Consider the following 18,615-nt stretch of genomic DNA (forward strand, 5'->3'; position numbering starts at 1 on the left):
AAAAACAATATGCAGGGTCGCCGGCCATGGGAAGGCGTCTGTGTCAAACGTGACGTGGAAATCCCTCCCTAGTGCCTGAACTGCACTCTCCACGGCATGAAGACTGAAGAGCACTAGCATTCTCCTCCATTCTCACTCTGCCGGAGAAAGGATCACGGTAATCTCAACCTCTCCATCTCACTCCAACCTGAAACCACAAACCCAGCTAAAATTTGTAGTACGGTTAATTGTGTAAACGCAATTCGATTTTTTTTTTTCGGAAATATGTTTCCACCGCTAAAGGGTATATTTTTTTTTACCGTTGCACCCACGCATCGCCTCCCTCTGCCGCTGCTGCCTCCCTTGTCGCCTCGTTCCTGCCTGCGCACGAAAACCTCTCGCCCTCGCCCTCTCATTCTCCTGCTCCCCTCGTCGCCTCTCTCGCCCTCTCATTCTCCTGCTCCCCTCGTCGCCTCTCTGGCCCTCTCACTCTCCTGCTCCCCCCATCGTCCATCTCGCCCTCTCACTCTCTTCCTCTCCTCGTCGTCTCTGTCGCCCTCTCACTCTCCTGTTCCGGCCGCTCTATCCACTGAAGTAGATGATCCTGACTGCAGCAGCTCTCCTTTTCAACTCTTCCGGAGTCCAATCCCAAAAATAAGTGCCTCGGAAGCCTTCTGAAAAACCCTCGAGCAACACTGGCGAGCCTCCGTGTTGAGGTCGGCGTTGAAGTCGATCAAGGAAAAGGGTCTCCTTAATGTGGTGAGGGAGCTCAAGAATGAAGGATACTCGTAAATGCCCCTTCCCCTCATTTTTTTTCGTTATCATTTTCTCACTTGATGAATTATTGATCTCTGAAGAAAACACCCAATCTTTTTCTCGATCAAGATTCCAATGTACCCAATTGTGTTTGCGATGCTTGTCTGAATCAAGTTGGTAGTGGTAGACATAGTTCATCTGTTCCTGATTGATTTTCCTTCTGAGATTCATGATGCTTAAGGGGCGGTGTTGTGATTTTTTCTGCATATTCAAGTATCTAAATTTACCCATGTTGGGATTAGCAACATCTGCCCTGTTCCACTATTCGTCCTCTAATTACACTTGGGAGGTTTTCTTTTCATTTCCCTGACATTCGCAACTTGCAATGGAACGGCCTAGGTTTCTTTCCTTGTGACGATTGTTTTAGTCGCCCAATTCCCGTTTCTTATTTGGAGGCTGCAACAAACGGGTTCAGAAAGGACTTGTTCTGCCTTGCGTCCATTGTATCTTTGTATGGATCCTGATCTTATTCTCAATTCCATTTAGTTATCTAATGGCAATCAAAACTTCTTTCAGGTAATTGGAGAACGTTGTTCACACTACGACCTTTTAGTATGTAAAGTATGTAGAAAAATCTGAGTGGATAAATTTGCTGCACAGACCAGTTTACCTGAAAATTTCCTTGATACATATTCTCCCATACAACATTAGTTTCACCCGAGCTAGGAGGATTCTATCACTGTTTGGCAAGCTTGGCTGCTTGTGAAGAAGATAGTGTCTGGCTTCTCACAATGCCGTCATTGTGAAGAGGTGGTTCATTGCAGGTGCCTCTCTCTCTCTCTCTCTCTCTCTCTATCTATCTATCTATCTATCTCTATCTCTATCTCTATCTCCCCGCCCGCGCCCTGTTTCACCATTGTCATCTTCGTATGTCTGGTTCGCCCTTTGTCATCTGCAACGTCTTCCATTCCACTTGTAGAGCCCTGGTAATGACATCGTTGCCCTGGTCACTTAGACAAGATACTACCATGTTTTTCAGCTGTCATTCTCAAAAGAAGTCCAGATAATTTTGGGACAATTCGATGTTTTCACCAGCAATGGTGATCCATTGAAGAGAATAAGTGACAAATATGGAGAATTATATGACATTTTATTTGTAACAAATACATCAACTTGACTTCATCGAATAGTTCGCTACTCTTGATTGCCACGTGAGAGTTCCAATCAATTGAAGTTCTTTTGAGAGAAAAAAAAGGTAGAAAGTAAAAATTGGGATTGCGTATGCAATCTGTTTGTATAAAGTCCCGAGCAAACCCTTATGGGTTTGAGTCGGTTCTGCTGAAGCCCTTCAGTGCCTCATAAAAGTTAAGACAGATTAGTTGGTTGCTTCATGGTCGTAAAAATTCGACTTTCCAAAACCTTTTTTGAATCTGTGAAGAAATGAATGTCATCAGTTTCGCCATTGGAAGCAAATTTCGGTTTCTACAGAAAGTGAGTTGATCCTTATTAATTTTTGGATGATGACCCTCTCAAGCTAAACGAATATGGTGAATGACGTCTTACGAGCGTCTGGCCAATTTAAACACTGTAATGGTGATTATTTTTCTTATATGAAGAATACCTGTGACTAGAGGTGTGAATCTGCTCCTTGATGTCCAATATACTGTTTCAACAATGTGGAAAATCAGAATATGTTGAGCCTGCATACTCGAGATGGCTTCATAATATTGGAAACAGAAAAACCAAAAACAGGCAATCAGCTATGAATTCTTTTCTCAGATTGGAATTTTCCTACGATGAAAAGGGGAATAATGATATAAATGCCAGCAGAAGCATTAGCACTATCGATGTTCTGCCACTCTAATTTTGCCACCCAAGAACCCCAGTTTCACAATCATGACCAAGTTGTGCCTTCATCAGTGAACTAATAGCAAGGCTTGCACTCATAATCTTCAAATTTATTTTTCGAGTCAGATATATGGGGGAGTTTAAATGTTGCTGTGTCTTAGATCTTTCCAGATGGTTAAAATTTTAAAATTTGTTGTTAGAAAACAGTCACTAAATTGGTACTAGGCACTAAAATTAGTTCACACTTTTTTCTCCTTGTTTTATCCTCAACCGTCTACCATGATAGATCGAACGATTCTCATGAGTGATCTGGGTGACTCTGGATAGCCAAAGTGACCAATCTCTCTGTCTCTTTCCATCTAATAGCAAATATATTATATATATAATCGAAAAATTTGATCTGAAGCAGTCCATCTTTGTCATATATTTCACATATCATGCGAGAGATGTATAATATTCATGGAAAGAAGAGGAGTGCTTCTGTCAAATTATTTGTAAGTTAAAAAGACAATGTCCAATGTCTAAATTCGTTTGAACACCTGAAAATAATGAGAAAATGTGGGCCTTAAGTGCTTTATCTTTTGTGATAGCTTGATAGTGAGTTTGCTTCATCTTATGAGTCACTTTTAGTTAGAATTTCTTTGGTTCTTGGAATGAAATTATATCATATATTCAGATGGGCCATGGGAAAATGGCCTAGTTTAGTCTAATGAGTTTTTTTTTAACAAGGTGTAAATTTGGCCTGCCCTTTGAATCTTTGATAAAGAGATCATCCTGGGTTGATGGTTTTTGAATATTCCATTTGTCATGTGCAGCAGTTTACCAGCCTCCCTCTCTTGAATACAGGTTCTCCCACTTCTTAAGCGACAACTGAGCTCTTATTGGCAGTCATGGCTTATTGTAACTTGGTGGTATCTTTAACTTGAAACAGACAATAAAATGTTTCATGAGTATTACCTCTCCTCATCCATAACGCAGATCCAATCTGATCTCCTCGCTTCCGCGAGACTTGTTTGTCCTGTCTGACATTGTTCCAGTTTACAGCTTTTGCAGTCTTGTCAACCCAGCAAACCAAGGTCTCTCTCCCTTTATCTCTGTGCACTAGCTGTAGGATACTGGCCTAAAGGTCAAAGGTTGCTGTCCCTTTGTTGCCTTGTCTATCCCACTTTCCATCCATAATCTGCAGCCCTAGTAATGGCTTATGTTTCTATCTTTTTTAGAGTGCCACCCAAGTTTCCTAGCTCCTTCCCTATATCTCAAGCCCCATTTGTTCCCTACCTTGCAAGAAGAGCTTCCTCTGCTTCTGCTTCTGCTTCTTCTAGCCAAACCCATAGCACCACCTTGTCGAAATCCCTTCAACAAGAAAACTATGAGGCCATCATTGGTATAGAGACCCACGTCCAGCTCTCTACCCTCACCAAAGCCTTCTGCAGCTGCCCCTACCACTATGGTTCAGTACCCAACACCCACATCTGCCCTGTCTGCATGGGGCTTCCCGGCTGCCTCCCTGTTCTCAACTCTAAGGTCATTGAGTTTGCTGTCAAATTAGGCCTTGCTCTCAATTGTAAACTGTCTCTGAGGTCCAAATTTGATCGGAAGCAGTATTTTTATCCTGACTTGCCAAAAGGTTACCAAATCTCTCAGTTTGATGTTCCAATTGCTAGCCATGGGTACCTTGATGTGGACCTGCCAGTTGAGTTTGGAGGGGGGCACAGGAGGTTTGGTATCACCAGAGTTCATATGGAAGAGGATGCAGGGAAGTTAATTCATGCTGCCAGTGGAGGCTATTCACAGGTTATGGTCAATCAAACTTTGTGAAAGCTATTTTGTAGTTGCTTTATACTGTTATTGAGTTCTAAGGTTTCCCTTGTCATCTAAAGCTCTTTTTATCAATCTTAGTTGTTGCATTTGCAAGTAGATTTAATTCGTACTAAGATTCAATTTTGGATGGCTGCTTTTGCTTAAAAATGTAGCTTCTGATTTTATCTCGAAATATGGTTTTCTTTTTATTTCGTGGCTATCAATTTATTGGCTTTGGGGTGGTGACTATCGTAGTATGGTGTGAATTTTACAAATTGAAACCTTATGTAGGGAAGCATGAGTTTTATAATTGTTATTATGTTTTATGTCCTTTTAGGTGGGAGAATTTGCCATTTGATAGACATGGTTATTTTTTTTATTGTTCACCTTTAGATGTCATTTTTGATAAACTTATCTTTTTATGTGGGTCGCTTACATAGGTTAGTTTCACATATATTTATTTTAACATTTTTTATTGCCTCCCATTATGAAAGATGTATTAATGAGCATAATTATTCAATATATTTTTCCTGAAGATAAGTTGTTGCTTCTGGTCTGCATTTAATTGTTAGCATTTTAAGCTGCTACTGGGTGGTAGTCTGGTGACTTGTAGATATATCTAATCTTGCATTTTCTATATGAATGGATGGCAATCCTTGAGTCTTGCTGAGAAAGATTTTATATGTTTTGGGTTCAGGTGGACCTGAACAGAGCTGGGGTGCCTTTGCTTGAGATTGTATCTGAGCCTGACATGAGGAGTGGTTTGGAGGCTGCAGAATATGCAGCAGAAATACAGAGATTGGTCCGCTATATTGGAGTTAGCAATGGCAATATGCAGGAAGGTTCATTGCGCTGTGACGTGAATGTGTCTGTACGACCAAAAGGACAGGCCAAATTTGGAACAAAGGTGAATGAGAGGTCTTTCATTATCATGCTATTCATATAATCTTATGTACAGAATATGGAATGGAGAGTTCATGGCAAGAACTCTTGAAATCTTCTTGGTTATTCCAACACCATGGTTCAGATCATGATTTTGTTCTTTCTCAGAAACATGTTTTCTGGGCTCTTTGAAATATAAAGCATGTGCATAGTATGGTTTTCCAAAGTAGATATTGAAATCTCTAGTGATTTGTTCTATTTCAATTATATTTGTAGATCGATCAACATTTAGCCCCCTTGGGTTGCACTCCATTTCGTGCAATGAAATAGTTAGATGTGCATCCCCCAAAAAACTGTAAAATTTAAGGGCTTCAATGTTAAAGTTCTGCCTTCTTTGATTATTTTTATGGTTGCCAAAGTTGTTTTATTTTGATTTTACTGTTCTTCAGATTCTGAAGTTTCAAGTTCTACATTTTTATAGTTGCGAAGGCTGGAAAATCTCACGTTCTCGTCATCACAAAGCCATAGCAGTTACATGAGCACCAGTAATGTCATGTCCTTCAACTGACTATGATAGCTCCTCAAAAAATTTTGTGAGATAGTTCACAAGCTGTTATCATGAATTTTGCTTTGTACCATTGTAGAGCCGCTATTTCTCTATCACCCAGTCCCATTTTGAATTTGTGTTATTTGTGAAATTCTCCATGTCATCGTGAAGCCATAGCAGTTACATCAGCACCAGTAATGTCATGTCCTTCAACTGATTATGATTGCTCCTTGAAAGATTTGATGAGATAGTTCACGAGTTGTCGTCATCAATTTTGCTTCGCAACATTGTGAAGCCGCTATTTCTCTATCACCCAGTCCCATTTTGAATTTGTGTTATTTTTGAAATTCCCTCCATAGTTTTAGCTGGTTGTTGTATGTTAGAGTCTTCAGAGATGCTGGTTGTTGTATGTTAGAGTATTCAGACATAGACCTGGTATTTTCTTCTGAAATATGTTAACCAGGCCGACAATCTTTATTCACATGGTCTCTGTTTGCCTTGGCATAATAGTGTGATATTTCGTAGAAGCAGTCTTTTATTTTCAGGAAAAGGACTAGTTGTTTCCTTCTTGTTATTATGAATTTTAATGATGCTCAATCTTCCTTCGTATAGGTAGAAATTAAAAATATGAATTCATTCTCAGCAATGCAAAGGGCAATTGACTTTGAGATTTCTAGGCAAATTTCCCTTTACAATGAGGGCCAAGAAAATCAAATAATACAAGAAACTCGACTCTGGGAAGAAGGATCTCAGGTCAGGATTTGAGGTCTACTTAATGCATTTTTATTTTTCTTTAATAGTTTTTCTGAGATCTATCTTTCCTACATCTCAAATTTTCTTATCCAGAGAACAGTAATTATGAGAACAAAGGAAGGACTTGCAGATTATAGATATTTTCCTGAGCCAGACCTTCCAGATGTTGTAATCACTGAGGATTATGTGCATATTCTTCGGTCTGGACTTCCAGAACTTCCAGATACAAAGAGGAGGCGATATGAGCAACTGGGTTTGACCATGCAAGACGTTTTGTTCCTGGCAAATGATGATAATGTAACTGTCGCTGACCTGTAATCTATTTTGGATTTCTTTGTGAATCTCTTGTGACCTTTTCCAATTTTGACGCCACATCTCAGGTTGCTGACTTTTTTGATGCAACTATCACAAATGGTGCTGATATCAAGCTAGCTGCTAACTGGATCATGGGTGATATTGCTGCCTATTTGAAAAACGAAAAGTTATCAATAAATGAGATCAAATTAACACCTCATGAACTAGCTGAACTTATAGCTTCCATTAAAGGTGGAACAATTAGTGGCAAGATTGGCAAGGAGGTCTGTGAAAGAGGCTTTCTCATTCTTTTGACTGCAATCAACTTTATTCAACTTGTTGATATTTCGTATTTCCCATCAAAACGTGTCAAAATTCTAGTGCCTGGGCAGGCCTTATAACTCACTGATGCTTGTGCATTTTTTATAGATACTGTTTGAATTGATAGCAAAAGGTGGAAAAGTGAAGGCATTGATTGAAGAGAAGGACCTTGTTCAGGCAAGTGCCCATTTCATTGTGGTCATTTCATTGATTAGTTTTAATAATTTTTTACATGTATGCATGTGTTTTTTAGTAAATCTGAAACTTGTCACATTTTGCTTGTGTTTTAATATTTTTTACATGTATGCTTGTGTTTTTTGGTAAATCTAGCCAATGTTTGTAGTTTTGCCTAAGAAAACTCTTTTCTTTTTTCAGTTGTACTCAACATTGAATTATTTGATTTTATGGTTACAATTGCGATGCAGATGATAATAAAGTTTGATAAAGAATAAGGGTGTTTTTCAAACACAAGTTGACCTCCCTTCCATGAAGAGGTTATCCTAAAACAAGCACTATTTATTTAATCCAACATTTTTTCCTGCCATACAGATTTTTACCCATAAAATTGTAAGAAAAAAATCACAATGAGGGGAGTCCCAATTTTTCGTCCTTGATTTTGGTTGTGAGTACACCCATATGTCGATGCCTGTGATGGATATATTGATATACACATCTACATAGAAAGAAGAGAAGATGGATAAATAGCAAAACGACCTGTGGTTATTGCCACATTGACTTTGAATGAACAAGGGCTCTTTTCTTTTTCATCTTTTCATTTTATTTCTCGGATTGGCTTAAAAGAATTCATAGATCTATGTTGTTAAAAACATCAGAACATGGAGGAACAAATAGAATCAAGTTGACTCTTTATTCCTTCATATCATCATGTATTTTTGGAGTATAGATTAGGTACATCATCCTCAAAGGATCAGTGAATTCTTGGGCCGAGCTGGATTTGAACCAGCATAGGCATATCACCAATGAATTTACAGTCTGTCCCCATTAACTGCTTAGTCGTTGACCTAGGAAGAATCAATTGTCGGTTTATTGATAATTCATGGTCAACTTTTCTTTTGTTGTACCCTACTAACCCCAGGGGAAGTCGAAACCCTGCTGCCTCCTTGAAAGAGAGATGTCCTGAACTGCTAGACGACAGGGTCAATGTCAATATAATGAATGCTAGGACCTCTAAGAAAAGAACCACTTTAGTTATGAATGTATTATAAATTTTTGTGCTTCATGCTTTTGATATCATATGGTGAATGTCATGGTGAAATTTGAAAAGGTCTTCATTTGACAAAACTCCACCCATTCCTTATTATTTTCAGGTATGAAGACACATGGTTTCGGTTGCATTCATCTCCTTATAATCTATGTCACATAGGTACGGGTGCGGGTGCCGGTACGGGTACGAATCATTTTCCAAAAACTTGAGTGCAGGGGTACGGCGGTACACACACACACACACACACACACACACACACACACACACACACACACATATATATATATATATATATATATATATAAAATTACAAACAAAATAGCATATTCATAAATCATTAAATCATGATCCAAAATTTGTAGATACTAAGAATTTCAAGACAAAAATTCTGTCATTTGGGAGTTCCAAGGGGCGAAAAGGCGAGGAATGAGAGGGGCAAGGGGGGGAGAGGTGAGAGGATGAGAAAGGCAAGAGGGGTGAAAGGGGCGAGAAGGCAAGGGACGAGAGGGGTGAGGCAAGAGGGCAAAGGCATCGTGCGAGAGAGAGGGAAAAAATGGTTTTTTAAACGTGCAATGGACCATTTTGGACTCGGTCAACTTTGACCGAGTTTGAAAATGGTCGGGTTCGACCTCGGGTACTTTGACCGTACCCGACATGGTCAACACCGCACCCAGGCCGTACCCGTACCCGTACTGGTACGGTACTGGTACTGCTCCTTTGGAGCAGTACCCGTGTTACATAGCTTATAATTTACATCTATGCCGGAACTGTTTCTGACAATTCTTTAATGTCACGTTGAACCATTTCAACATTACCACGTGTGTTAGTTCTCAATGATTCCAAATTCTTCAGATATTCTATCCACCTTGTCACTTTCATGTGGAAGAATGTGTCTATAACCAACATTTAAAAACTTGCCCAGTCAACCGGTGACTTGAGTGACTCGGCTTGTTTTATTGTTTTTATAGTTGATACATGTTAAAATATAAGTTTTGTTTGTTACTTTATTAAAGATACAAGTTCAGTTTGTTAAAAATCAAGCAATATGGACGAAATTGATTGAGTTTTCTTAATGTTTTTGCATTCAACATGCTAAATTACAACAATCTTTGCATTCGACATGCTAGATTGGCAACAATTCATGGAGGATGAACTTAGTTGTGACTTCACTTTATGTTAGTTTGACTTTTTTTTTTAATAATATAAGTGGAATTAAGTCATTTTACAAACTTTTATGTTTAAAGGACAACTTGTATATTGTTTAAAAAAAAAAAATTTACATTACCCGGTCCGAGTCACCGACTTGACTTGCTGGGTCACGAATCGAGAACAGCCAAGTCGAGTCCTGAGTCACTGGGTTTTAAAACATTGTATATAACAACAATTACTTCATATTCCTTATGATTGCTTTCATGGGGATTTTGCTGCAACATGATGGTCGAGACTGTTGCTCCTGTGTAGCAAGCCACCATCTTTTTATAAGTAACATCTTGGGGTGAAGAAGTATTTTCCTGAATTTTGAACTGGTTTTTTTCTTTTTTATATTTAAAATGTGAACATGTTCCTTTTATGAACACTAAAAACATTTTTTTGAGTTTGAAATTTTACCATTGATCGCTGTTGATGATTTTGAGCATCTGCTACATTTTGAGAAATTTTGGTGCATTGGAAAGATTGTTTTACCTGTCGGAGATGTTGAGAATAACTCTCTTTAAGTCCTTCTTGTTAAAGGATGACTAGACAGGTTTGGATCTTGGTCCAGACCCAAATCCGTCAGGAATAGGTTTTTTATTTCTCAGGTGCCTTTATGTTTCATTAATGGCATATAAAGTAATTTGGTGTACCCTTTTGTTTTATTATTCTGGCCTTGTATCTAACATGAGATAATAAAATTTTAGGGTTGAGACTGCATGCAGTTAGCATAGTCATCTCCCTTCTCTACTCTTGTCTTCTTCTTCCTTATTTTCTGCAAGATTGAACTGCGGTGAATATCAAGACTGATATACCAAAAAACTGACATGGTATCAGAGCATGGGTTTGGTGACTCCTCCAGAAAGATTGCCAAGTCAGATCTGATCTGAGTTTTTCAGGAAAGACATCTCTTATTCCCCATCTCTTCTATTCTTCCTACTCTTTATCTTTTGTCCCTCTCTCTCTGTCCTTTCTATCTGTGTTTTTCTCTACTCCATCTGGTTTATTCTTTGCGTTATAGTCGTTCGTCAAGCATAGAATAGTGGTGAATTATCAGGACGTGTTTAAAAGAAACAAGAAAGGGTGCTGAACGTCCTTTTCTTCCTCCTATTTTCTGCTCTCCTTTTCTTCAGCCTAAAACAGAGTTGAATCTGTCTATAGAGCTGTGTTGAAATAATTAAGATGTGCTCTAAGAAGTGTTAAACGTTTTTATTTATTATTCATTCTATTCTCTGCCATATTTTCTTCAGCCTATATTAGAATCAAATCGGCGCATGTTCTGCCTTGTTTTTAGTTTGGTTATAGAATTCCATCTCATGTTTTTCAGTAGAATTAAATATTCATTGTGTCATTAATTTCTTATCTGTTTCACACGGTCTTAGTTCTCTGCATAGCAGGGATTCTATTATGTGCATAGCAGGGACTCAATAAGGCCCTTCAGGAAAAAAAAAAAGGGCGAATGATTGTCTTTCTTGCAGCATTCTGGTTGACGACATAAGAAAGTTTTCCTTCCCGTTTATTCATGGATTCTACTTCTAACAATGGCATTTCTTCTAGTTTCTTGACCCAACTTGTTTCCCAAAAGCTTACCCATACCAATTATCTGACCTGGAAATGACAAATAGTTCCTTTTATAAGGAGCCATGATCTGTTTGGGCATGTAGATGGAACTTCCCTTGCCCCGCTTTCAGGAAGTGAAGAATGATAAAGGAGAGTCATCTATCACAACAGAGCGGAATCCAAACTATGTTAAGTGGATGAGGAGTGACCAATCTCTTGTAGCATATATCACTTCCACCCTTTCATATGAAGTGATTGCTACTATTTTTGATGATCTTAGTGCAGCAGAGTTGTGGGACATACTTCTAAACAAATATTCTCAGGTTTCAGAGGCGTGAGTTCTACAATTAAAGCGAGAATTTCAAAATCTCAAGGATTGATCAAAACCTTCATCGAATATTTGGTTCAAATGAAGGGGATCACAAATCAGCTTGTCGTGATTGGGAATGCAGTTTCAGACCGTGACAAGGTTCAACAGATCTGAGTGGGCTAGGCCCAAAGTATGATATGTTTTGTACTACTTTAGAAGTTTTTCCTATTCTTCCTAGTTTTGAAGAACCCAAGGCTAAACTTCTTCAACATGAGTTGAGTAGAAAACAAATCTCCGAGATTAATGATGAAGGTTCTCACAGTGGGCTAATGACTGACAGTAGATGTGGATATGGTTGTGGAGGTGGAGGTTACCGAGGAGGACGAGGGCATGGCCATTTTGGTCAGGGTGGCAGAGGAATTTTACCAACTCCTATTATCCCTCTAGGAACCGAGAATCACAAGAGAATTCTCACCTATTTCTTATGCAACAAGAAAGGTCATGTAAAGGCATATTGTTGGTACAATCTGAAAAATACGGGAAAGACATACAAACAAGAGAACAAGCAAGGAGGAATGTTGACGACACAAGGTCAGCTAAATCTGTGCCTAATGATGTGCAGTAAATACTTATGACAGCTCTTTCAAGGATGCATTTCAAGCAAAATGATCAAGGACAATGGTACATAGACTATGGGGCTGCTACACACATCATTGGAGATGCAGGTAAATTGTCTAACTGATTTCTTTATTTTGAAAGAGGATATATTGTCACAGGAGATGGATCATATCATTCCATTACTCATACTAGAAACACAAAAATTCCGCGTCAAATTCTTCGTTATCCTTGTCCAGTGTTTTACTTTCCCCAAGTGTCTAAACTTGTAATGATACATATTTTTCTGCTCCCTCTTATGTGTATGTCAAGGACCTTCGACCAAAGAAGATGTTTGCTAAGGGAAAGAAACAAGGGAATATGTACGTTTTCAAGGAAGCTCCGGTATCCTCGGCCATAGTCACTTCTTCGATTGGCTCAATAATTCCTTCTCTAGTCTCTACTTGATCTTCTGAACTGTAGGTTCAGAGTCTAGATGTCTTGAATTTGTTTCAATGTAATAAGCTTGATTTATGGCATAATAGTTTGGGTCATTGTAGTCAGAATTTTATTGAGAAACTTATTGCAGATGATCTTATTCCAAGGTCTAGTTTAGAGTCTGCCTTAGAAGTCACTAAGTGTTCAAGTTGTCAACTTTGCAAGAATGACGAGTCATGTTCTTCCATTTCATATTTTGAATAAGAGAGATTTTAAACCTTTTGAGAGTATTCATTCTGATGTATGGGCACCTGCTCCAATTCCTTCCTTGTTTGGCAGCCATTACTATGTTTTTTTTGTCGATGCCTTCTTGCCTTATACTTGGATACATTCTATGAAGCATAAATTTGAAGTTTTCAAACTTTTCCAAGACTTTTACGCCCTAATTCAAAATAAATATTTGTCTAATATTGTGCATTTTCAGTGTGATGGTGGAAGAGAATACCTCTCCCAAAATTTTACTGAATATCTTCGAAATAATGGGTTAACTAGACAAATATTTTGCCCTCATACTCCTCAATAAAATGGGATAGCGGAGCGAAAACACCAACATATTGTAGAGACAGCTTTGAGCATGACGCATGATATCAATGTACCAACCAGCCTTTGGACGGAGGCTTTTCATACTGCTGTCCACATCATAAATCAACTTCCCATGAGTATTTTGGAAAATAAGTCTCATTATGTTCTTTATGGTCAACATCCTCCGAATAATGACCTTTGTGTGTTTGGTTGTGTTTGTTATGTTCACATGCATTCTTCTTGAGAAATCAGTTTCAGGATAAAGTTTTGAAGTCCAAGTTTGTCGGATATCCGATGAGTATAAGGGATATAGATGTTATGATCCTAATAGTAAGAGAATACGAACTTCACAGAATGTGGTATTTGATGAATATGAGTTTGACAAGAAATGTCACCCCATTGATTCAATCTCGCTGCAGAAGTAAATCTACCACCTGTGGTTGAATTCAGAACTTTTGTGGAGAAGTCATGCACATCATCTTGTCCTCTTGTAAATGCGCAGTCAGAAACCGTTCAAATATAGTGATAGTTATAATTTAGATCACAGTCACAAAAAACATGTTTTTTTTTTAAAAAAAAATGCGATAAATTTTAAAACTTAAAAAACACATTTTTTTTAAAACATTAAAAATGAAAAAAAAATCGTTAATGCGTTTTTTTGCGCTTTTTCACTTTTTTTTTCATTTTTTATTTTTTTAATGGCAAACAGTTTTTTTCATTTTCTATTTTTTATTGTTGCAAATGTACTTATCAATGTTGTAAGAAGCATATTGTAAGTCGTATTGGTCAGGCCAATAGATACGTCGTATCGTAATGTACCGTATGTGTATTTTAAATTTATTTTTTAATTCAAAAAATAGAGAAAAATCAGATAAATTAAGAAAAATAAAAATTATGTTTTTTTAATGTTGTACATAATAGCAGGCTTATTGTAGGTATGAAGTTACTTCACAAACATTAATAAGTGGTCATAATATCGTATAGCAACACAACATAAACAAAGCCGTCAAGAAATATAATTTATAAGATAATCTACATTAATAACACATAAGTAAGTCATAAGATCCATAACGCATCAAAAACCAAGTTTTATGTACACTATACATCACATCACAAGACAAAATTGTTCAATGTTAATGTAAATAACAAATGAAAACAGCTTCATTCATAATCTTTATCATCTCATTCTCATTTTCATCTTTTGTAGAAGATATAAACCCTCTTTATCTAAAAAAGAATCAAACATCCGTGCATAAATCTGCCCTCAAATTGACGATTTCATAGTGAAACTGATTATTCCTTTTGAAAATTGCCACAATCTCCCCCTTCTTCAACTATTAGATATGTTCAAAAATGAAGTGGGAGGCAAGTTTTAAAAATTAGTTTGAAAAAAGGTGGTTTGAACTTTGAACCCCATATTTTTCAAAATAGACATGTATTGTGCAATATGGTGTGTATCGCCCTATATCGTACGATACAGGCTATGTATCGCACGATACATGTGATACACGTACGATACACCACCCGTTTGTGATACAAGTGGTGTATCGTATCGTAAATTTAAACGAGACGATACGTATCGTATGATACGTACAACACTAGTGCTTATCTTTTGATGTTTGTGTTATTAGTTTCTCACTTTTTATTATTTCTCTATTTTTAGTTTTTTTAAATTTTTAAAAATTTACCATATTTTTTCTCTTTTTTTATTATACCCGAGAAAACCTTGCCGTTTAAAACACCAAACCATTATCTATGACTATGATTTAGATCTACCCAAGCCGAATGATGGTTCTTATGTGGAACAAGCTGCTCCTCAATGGTTGTTCTGTTTTGTCTATCATAGAAGAGATCGGGACACAAGTCATGAAGGAATCAAAGAGCCTATAAGAAGATTAGAGTGCATCGTCATCCCATTGATTGTTGGGTTAGTTGTAAAAATTTTTCTCTGGATTTTCAGTTGTTCATGGCACAAACTACTAAACATGAAGAATCTGTTTGTTACAATCAAGCCTCCAAAACTCGTGAATGGGTAGAAGCTATGAATGAAGAGATGGAGGCACTCTATGAGTGCAAGTCTTGGGAAATTGTTCCAAGGCCTCAAGGGAAGAATGTAGTCGGCTCCAAGTGGGTTTATAAAGTCAAACACAAACCAGATGGAAGTATTGGTAGGTACAAAGCGAGATTGGTAGCTAAGGGTTTTACACAATAATTTTGACAAGACTATGATGAGACATTCAGTCCAGTGATAAAAATGGACACAATTCGCATCATCATCTCATTGGCAGTTGATCATGGTTGGAAGCTTAGCCAACTGGATGTTAAAAATGCATTCTTCCATGGAGACTTGAAAGAAGAGGTATACATGAAACAACTGCTAGGGTATGCAGAGAAAGACGTTGCAAATTGGGTATGTAGGCTTCGCAAGTCCCTTTATGGTTTAAAGCAAGTTTCTCGATCATGGTTTGATAGTTTTTCTCAACAAATTCAACAATCTGGTTTCCATAGAAGTACTCTTGACCATTCTCTTTTTATTTATCAAAGCAAGAACATCTTTACTTGGCTTCTCATATATGTTGATGATATTGTCATCACTAGAAATTGTGACAGCCATATTTGTGAAGTAAAGATTTTTTTGATGAAGAGTTTTAAAGTGAAAGTTTTAGGAGAGTTTAGATATTTTCTTGGTGTGGAGCTTGACCGACAACAAGATACTTTGACATTGACACAACTGAAATACACTCTGGATAGATTCCAAACCTGTTAGTAGTCCTAGTGTATTAAATCAAAAGTTGAGCCCAGAGAAAGGGAATCTATATCATGATCCTACAAGGTGTTGCAGTATTATTGGCATGTTACAACATCTTACATTCGCTCGGCCAGATATTGTATATTTTGTGAATCAAGTGTCACAATTTATGCGTGCTCCTAGAAACAGTCATATGAATGTTGTTAAACGAATCTTAAGGTATTTGAAAGGCACAATTGGAGATAGCCTTGTCTATTGCAAGAGTGATTCTTCTTGTAAAAGGCATGAATTAATTACTTACACAAATGCAAACTGGGCAGGAGATCCAGATGAGTGAAGATCAGTTTCAGGCTATTGTGTTTTTATTGGAAGAAATCTCGTTACTTGGAGTAGTCACAAACAAAAGGCCATAACTCGATCTAGTATGGAAGCTGACTATAGGTCTGTGGCAGTAGGGACCACTAAAACTACATGGGTGAGAAATTTACTGGGCGAATTAGGAGAGCCTATTATTTGATCCTCCTCATTGTGTGACAATCAAAGTGTCATCAACATAGCTTTTAATCCTATTCTTCATAGTAGGACAAAGCACATTGAGATTGATCATCACTTCATTCGTCAAAAGGTTGAGGATAAAGAGATTGAGCCATGTTCCATTCACACTGATAATCAAGTTGTTGATTTGCTTACAAAGGGTTTAACTAGTCATCAATTTTGGTTTCTCAAGAGCAAGTTGTGCATGATAAAAGGAACATGCACAACTTGAGGGATGATGTTAAAGGATGACCAGATGGGTTTGGATCTTGGTCCAGACCCAAACCCATCAGGAATAGGTGTTTTATTTCTCACGTGCCTTTATGTTTCATTAATGGCATATGAAGTAATTTCGTGTACCATTTGGTTTATTATTTTGGCCTTGTATCTAACGTGAGATAATAATAGGGTTTAGACTGCGTGTAGTTATCGCAGTCATCTCCCTTCTCTCATCTTGTCTTCTTCTTCCTTATTTTCTGCAAGGCTGAACTGCGGTGAATATCAAGACTGATATACCAAAAACTGACACCTGTGGAGCAATCAATTTCTTTTTATTTTTTTATCCAACTTCTTTATTTTAGTAGATCCAAGTCTATGACCCTAATTGAGCTTGCATGATTGTTTGGTGCTGTTGTCAGTGAACTTACTAGTGGAATTTATTGCAAAAGGATTTAATATATCCTCCAATATAAAGTTCTTGAAATTTTTTTCATGTTGAACTTGGATATATAGAATGGAACTTCTGAATTTGTTTCTCCTACTTATACAGTCTTAGTAGAAAAGAGAAAGAATTTGCTTCTCCTTAAATAAATATCCTGAAAAAAGTACTTTTCCCTCTATTTTAATTTTGATTTTGCTTTTTTTCCCTACTGTTCTGAACCTTTTCATTGTCGCCATAAGAATTCCACTTCAAAAAGAGAAATGGCTTTGAGTTCGGTCAAGAAAAAGACCTTTAGCATGCATTTGCATGGAAAAACTTCAGCAAGGATCTTCAGCTATTGTGTAGGCAGATCATTTAATGAAAATGAAACTGTCTGAGTTTAACCTGTGTTTGCTAATGTTAGATCAGTTTTGAGCTGCAAGTTGGGAGTTCATATTTATGTAGACTTCATGTTGTTTACTTACGATTGAGGCATGGATATCATCCTGGTAAGATCAGGGTTGCATCAATCTTTAATGCCACTAAGATGGAAAGTTGTAGCTTTTTCTGTTTCCATTTCGATTGACCTTAAAATGCTTTGCACAATTGCTGAGTTAAAAGATTTGATGTTTACATTTTTGCATTGCCATTATTTTGTCAAACCTGTAACCTAACAAGCACTTCGAGTTATTAACACAGATAGTAGATCCTTCAAAAATTGAAGTGATGGTGGATAAAGTGTTAGCAGCAAACCCTAAGCAGCTTGAACAATATCATGGAGGCAAGACGAAATTGCAAGGATTTTTTGCTGGTCAGGTGGGTATTCTACGAACTGGTCATTTGAGATGTGGCACTAGCTGTGTTCTTGGTACTTAAGTTGATATGGTTCCTGAACTTGTTATTATGTTCCTCTTTCAGGTGATGAAGGAGTCAAAAGGGAAAGCCAACCCTGCTCTCCTAAACCAGATTCTTTTGGGGAAACTAAATGCCAAAAATTAATGCCTTTCCATGTCCTTCTCATTCAGCTACAAGTTTGCAGCTGGTATGTGTGCTGAGTAGTAGCCAGGTCAAATGTACAAGCATGTGAGCTGTCAGGATGTCATGTGCTTGATGATCTGTATTATTCTTCAGGATGATAATTTATAAATAAAAAGGTTGAAAAATATAGCTTGTTTTTTCTATCAATATTGATAGTAAAAGAAAAGTTCTGATACACTAAACTAGGTTTACTCGGTCTGGTTGGGTTGAGTTTGAACTTGCACATGCACTGTGTAAGCAAGCATCAGAGTAACCTCTTCCAGTTCGTTGTTTTGAAATCTACATGAGTGCGTTATGGATTGCTTATGCTTTTCTTGATTTTTGACTTGTGACAGGATTTCTTTGACCAGAAACTGGCTTTTCTTTCCTGAATTTTTCATGCTTAGTCTGAATAATAGTGCCTTTCTTGAGAAGACTGCACCATTGGTCCCCTGGATAAAGAAGCAGGTTGACTGGAACAGGGTTAGGTTGAATTTTCTTGCTATTTTCTCCAGCCCAATGAGCAGTGGCATGAAAGCCACAGAATATGCAACAGCCTTAGAGAGACTAGCTGGATCGGTTAATGGCAATACGT

General features: G+C 37.6%; 1 protein-coding gene across 5 annotated transcripts; it reads left to right on the forward strand.

Moving 5' to 3' along the window:
* Positions 1–210: 210 nt before the first annotated feature.
* LOC116251304 (glutamyl-tRNA(Gln) amidotransferase subunit B, chloroplastic/mitochondrial-like) lies at positions 211–18,342 on the forward strand. Of its 5 annotated transcripts, XM_050076504.1 has the most exons (12): positions 211–767; positions 1,312–1,559; positions 3,399–4,377; positions 5,081–5,290; positions 6,425–6,565; positions 6,659–6,862; positions 6,946–7,143; positions 7,289–7,357; positions 8,509–8,622; positions 10,434–12,191; positions 12,394–17,819; positions 17,922–18,342. In XM_050076504.1, exons 3-9 carry the CDS (start codon positions 3,778–3,780, stop codon positions 8,512–8,514), a joined length of 1,428 nt encoding a protein of 475 aa, XP_049932461.1. In that variant the 5' UTR covers positions 211–767; positions 1,312–1,559; positions 3,399–3,777; the 3' UTR covers positions 8,515–8,622; positions 10,434–12,191; positions 12,394–17,819; positions 17,922–18,342. The 5 variants fall into 5 exon arrangements, with proteins under 5 accessions (XP_049932461.1, XP_049932463.1, XP_049932460.1 ...); XM_050076506.1 differs by lacking the exon at positions 1,312–1,559 and having other exon boundaries at positions 3,430–4,377; positions 17,703–17,819; XM_050076503.1 differs by lacking the exon at positions 1,312–1,559 and having other exon boundaries at positions 3,430–4,377; positions 8,509–8,564; positions 11,235–12,191.
* Positions 18,343–18,615: the final 273 nt, after the last annotated feature.

The sequence above is a fragment of the Nymphaea colorata genome, chromosome 3 (genome assembly GCF_008831285.2).
Source record: "Nymphaea colorata isolate Beijing-Zhang1983 chromosome 3, ASM883128v2, whole genome shotgun sequence".
Taxonomy (NCBI): domain Eukaryota; kingdom Viridiplantae; phylum Streptophyta; class Magnoliopsida; order Nymphaeales; family Nymphaeaceae; genus Nymphaea; species Nymphaea colorata.

Excerpts from the sequence above, each read along its gene's own strand:
- LOC116251304 (XM_050076504.1), top strand. The coding sequence starts at position 3,778 with ATGGCTTATGTTTCTATCTTTTTTAGAGTGCCACCCAAGTTTCCTAGC. Across the intron at positions 5,291-6,424 it reads AGGCCAAATTTGGAACAAAG|GTAGAAATTAAAAATATGAA; the intron begins GTGAATGAGAGG and ends TCCTTCGTATAG. Across the intron at positions 6,863-6,945 it reads TCCTGGCAAATGATGATAAT|GTTGCTGACTTTTTTGATGC; the intron begins GTAACTGTCGCT and ends GCCACATCTCAG.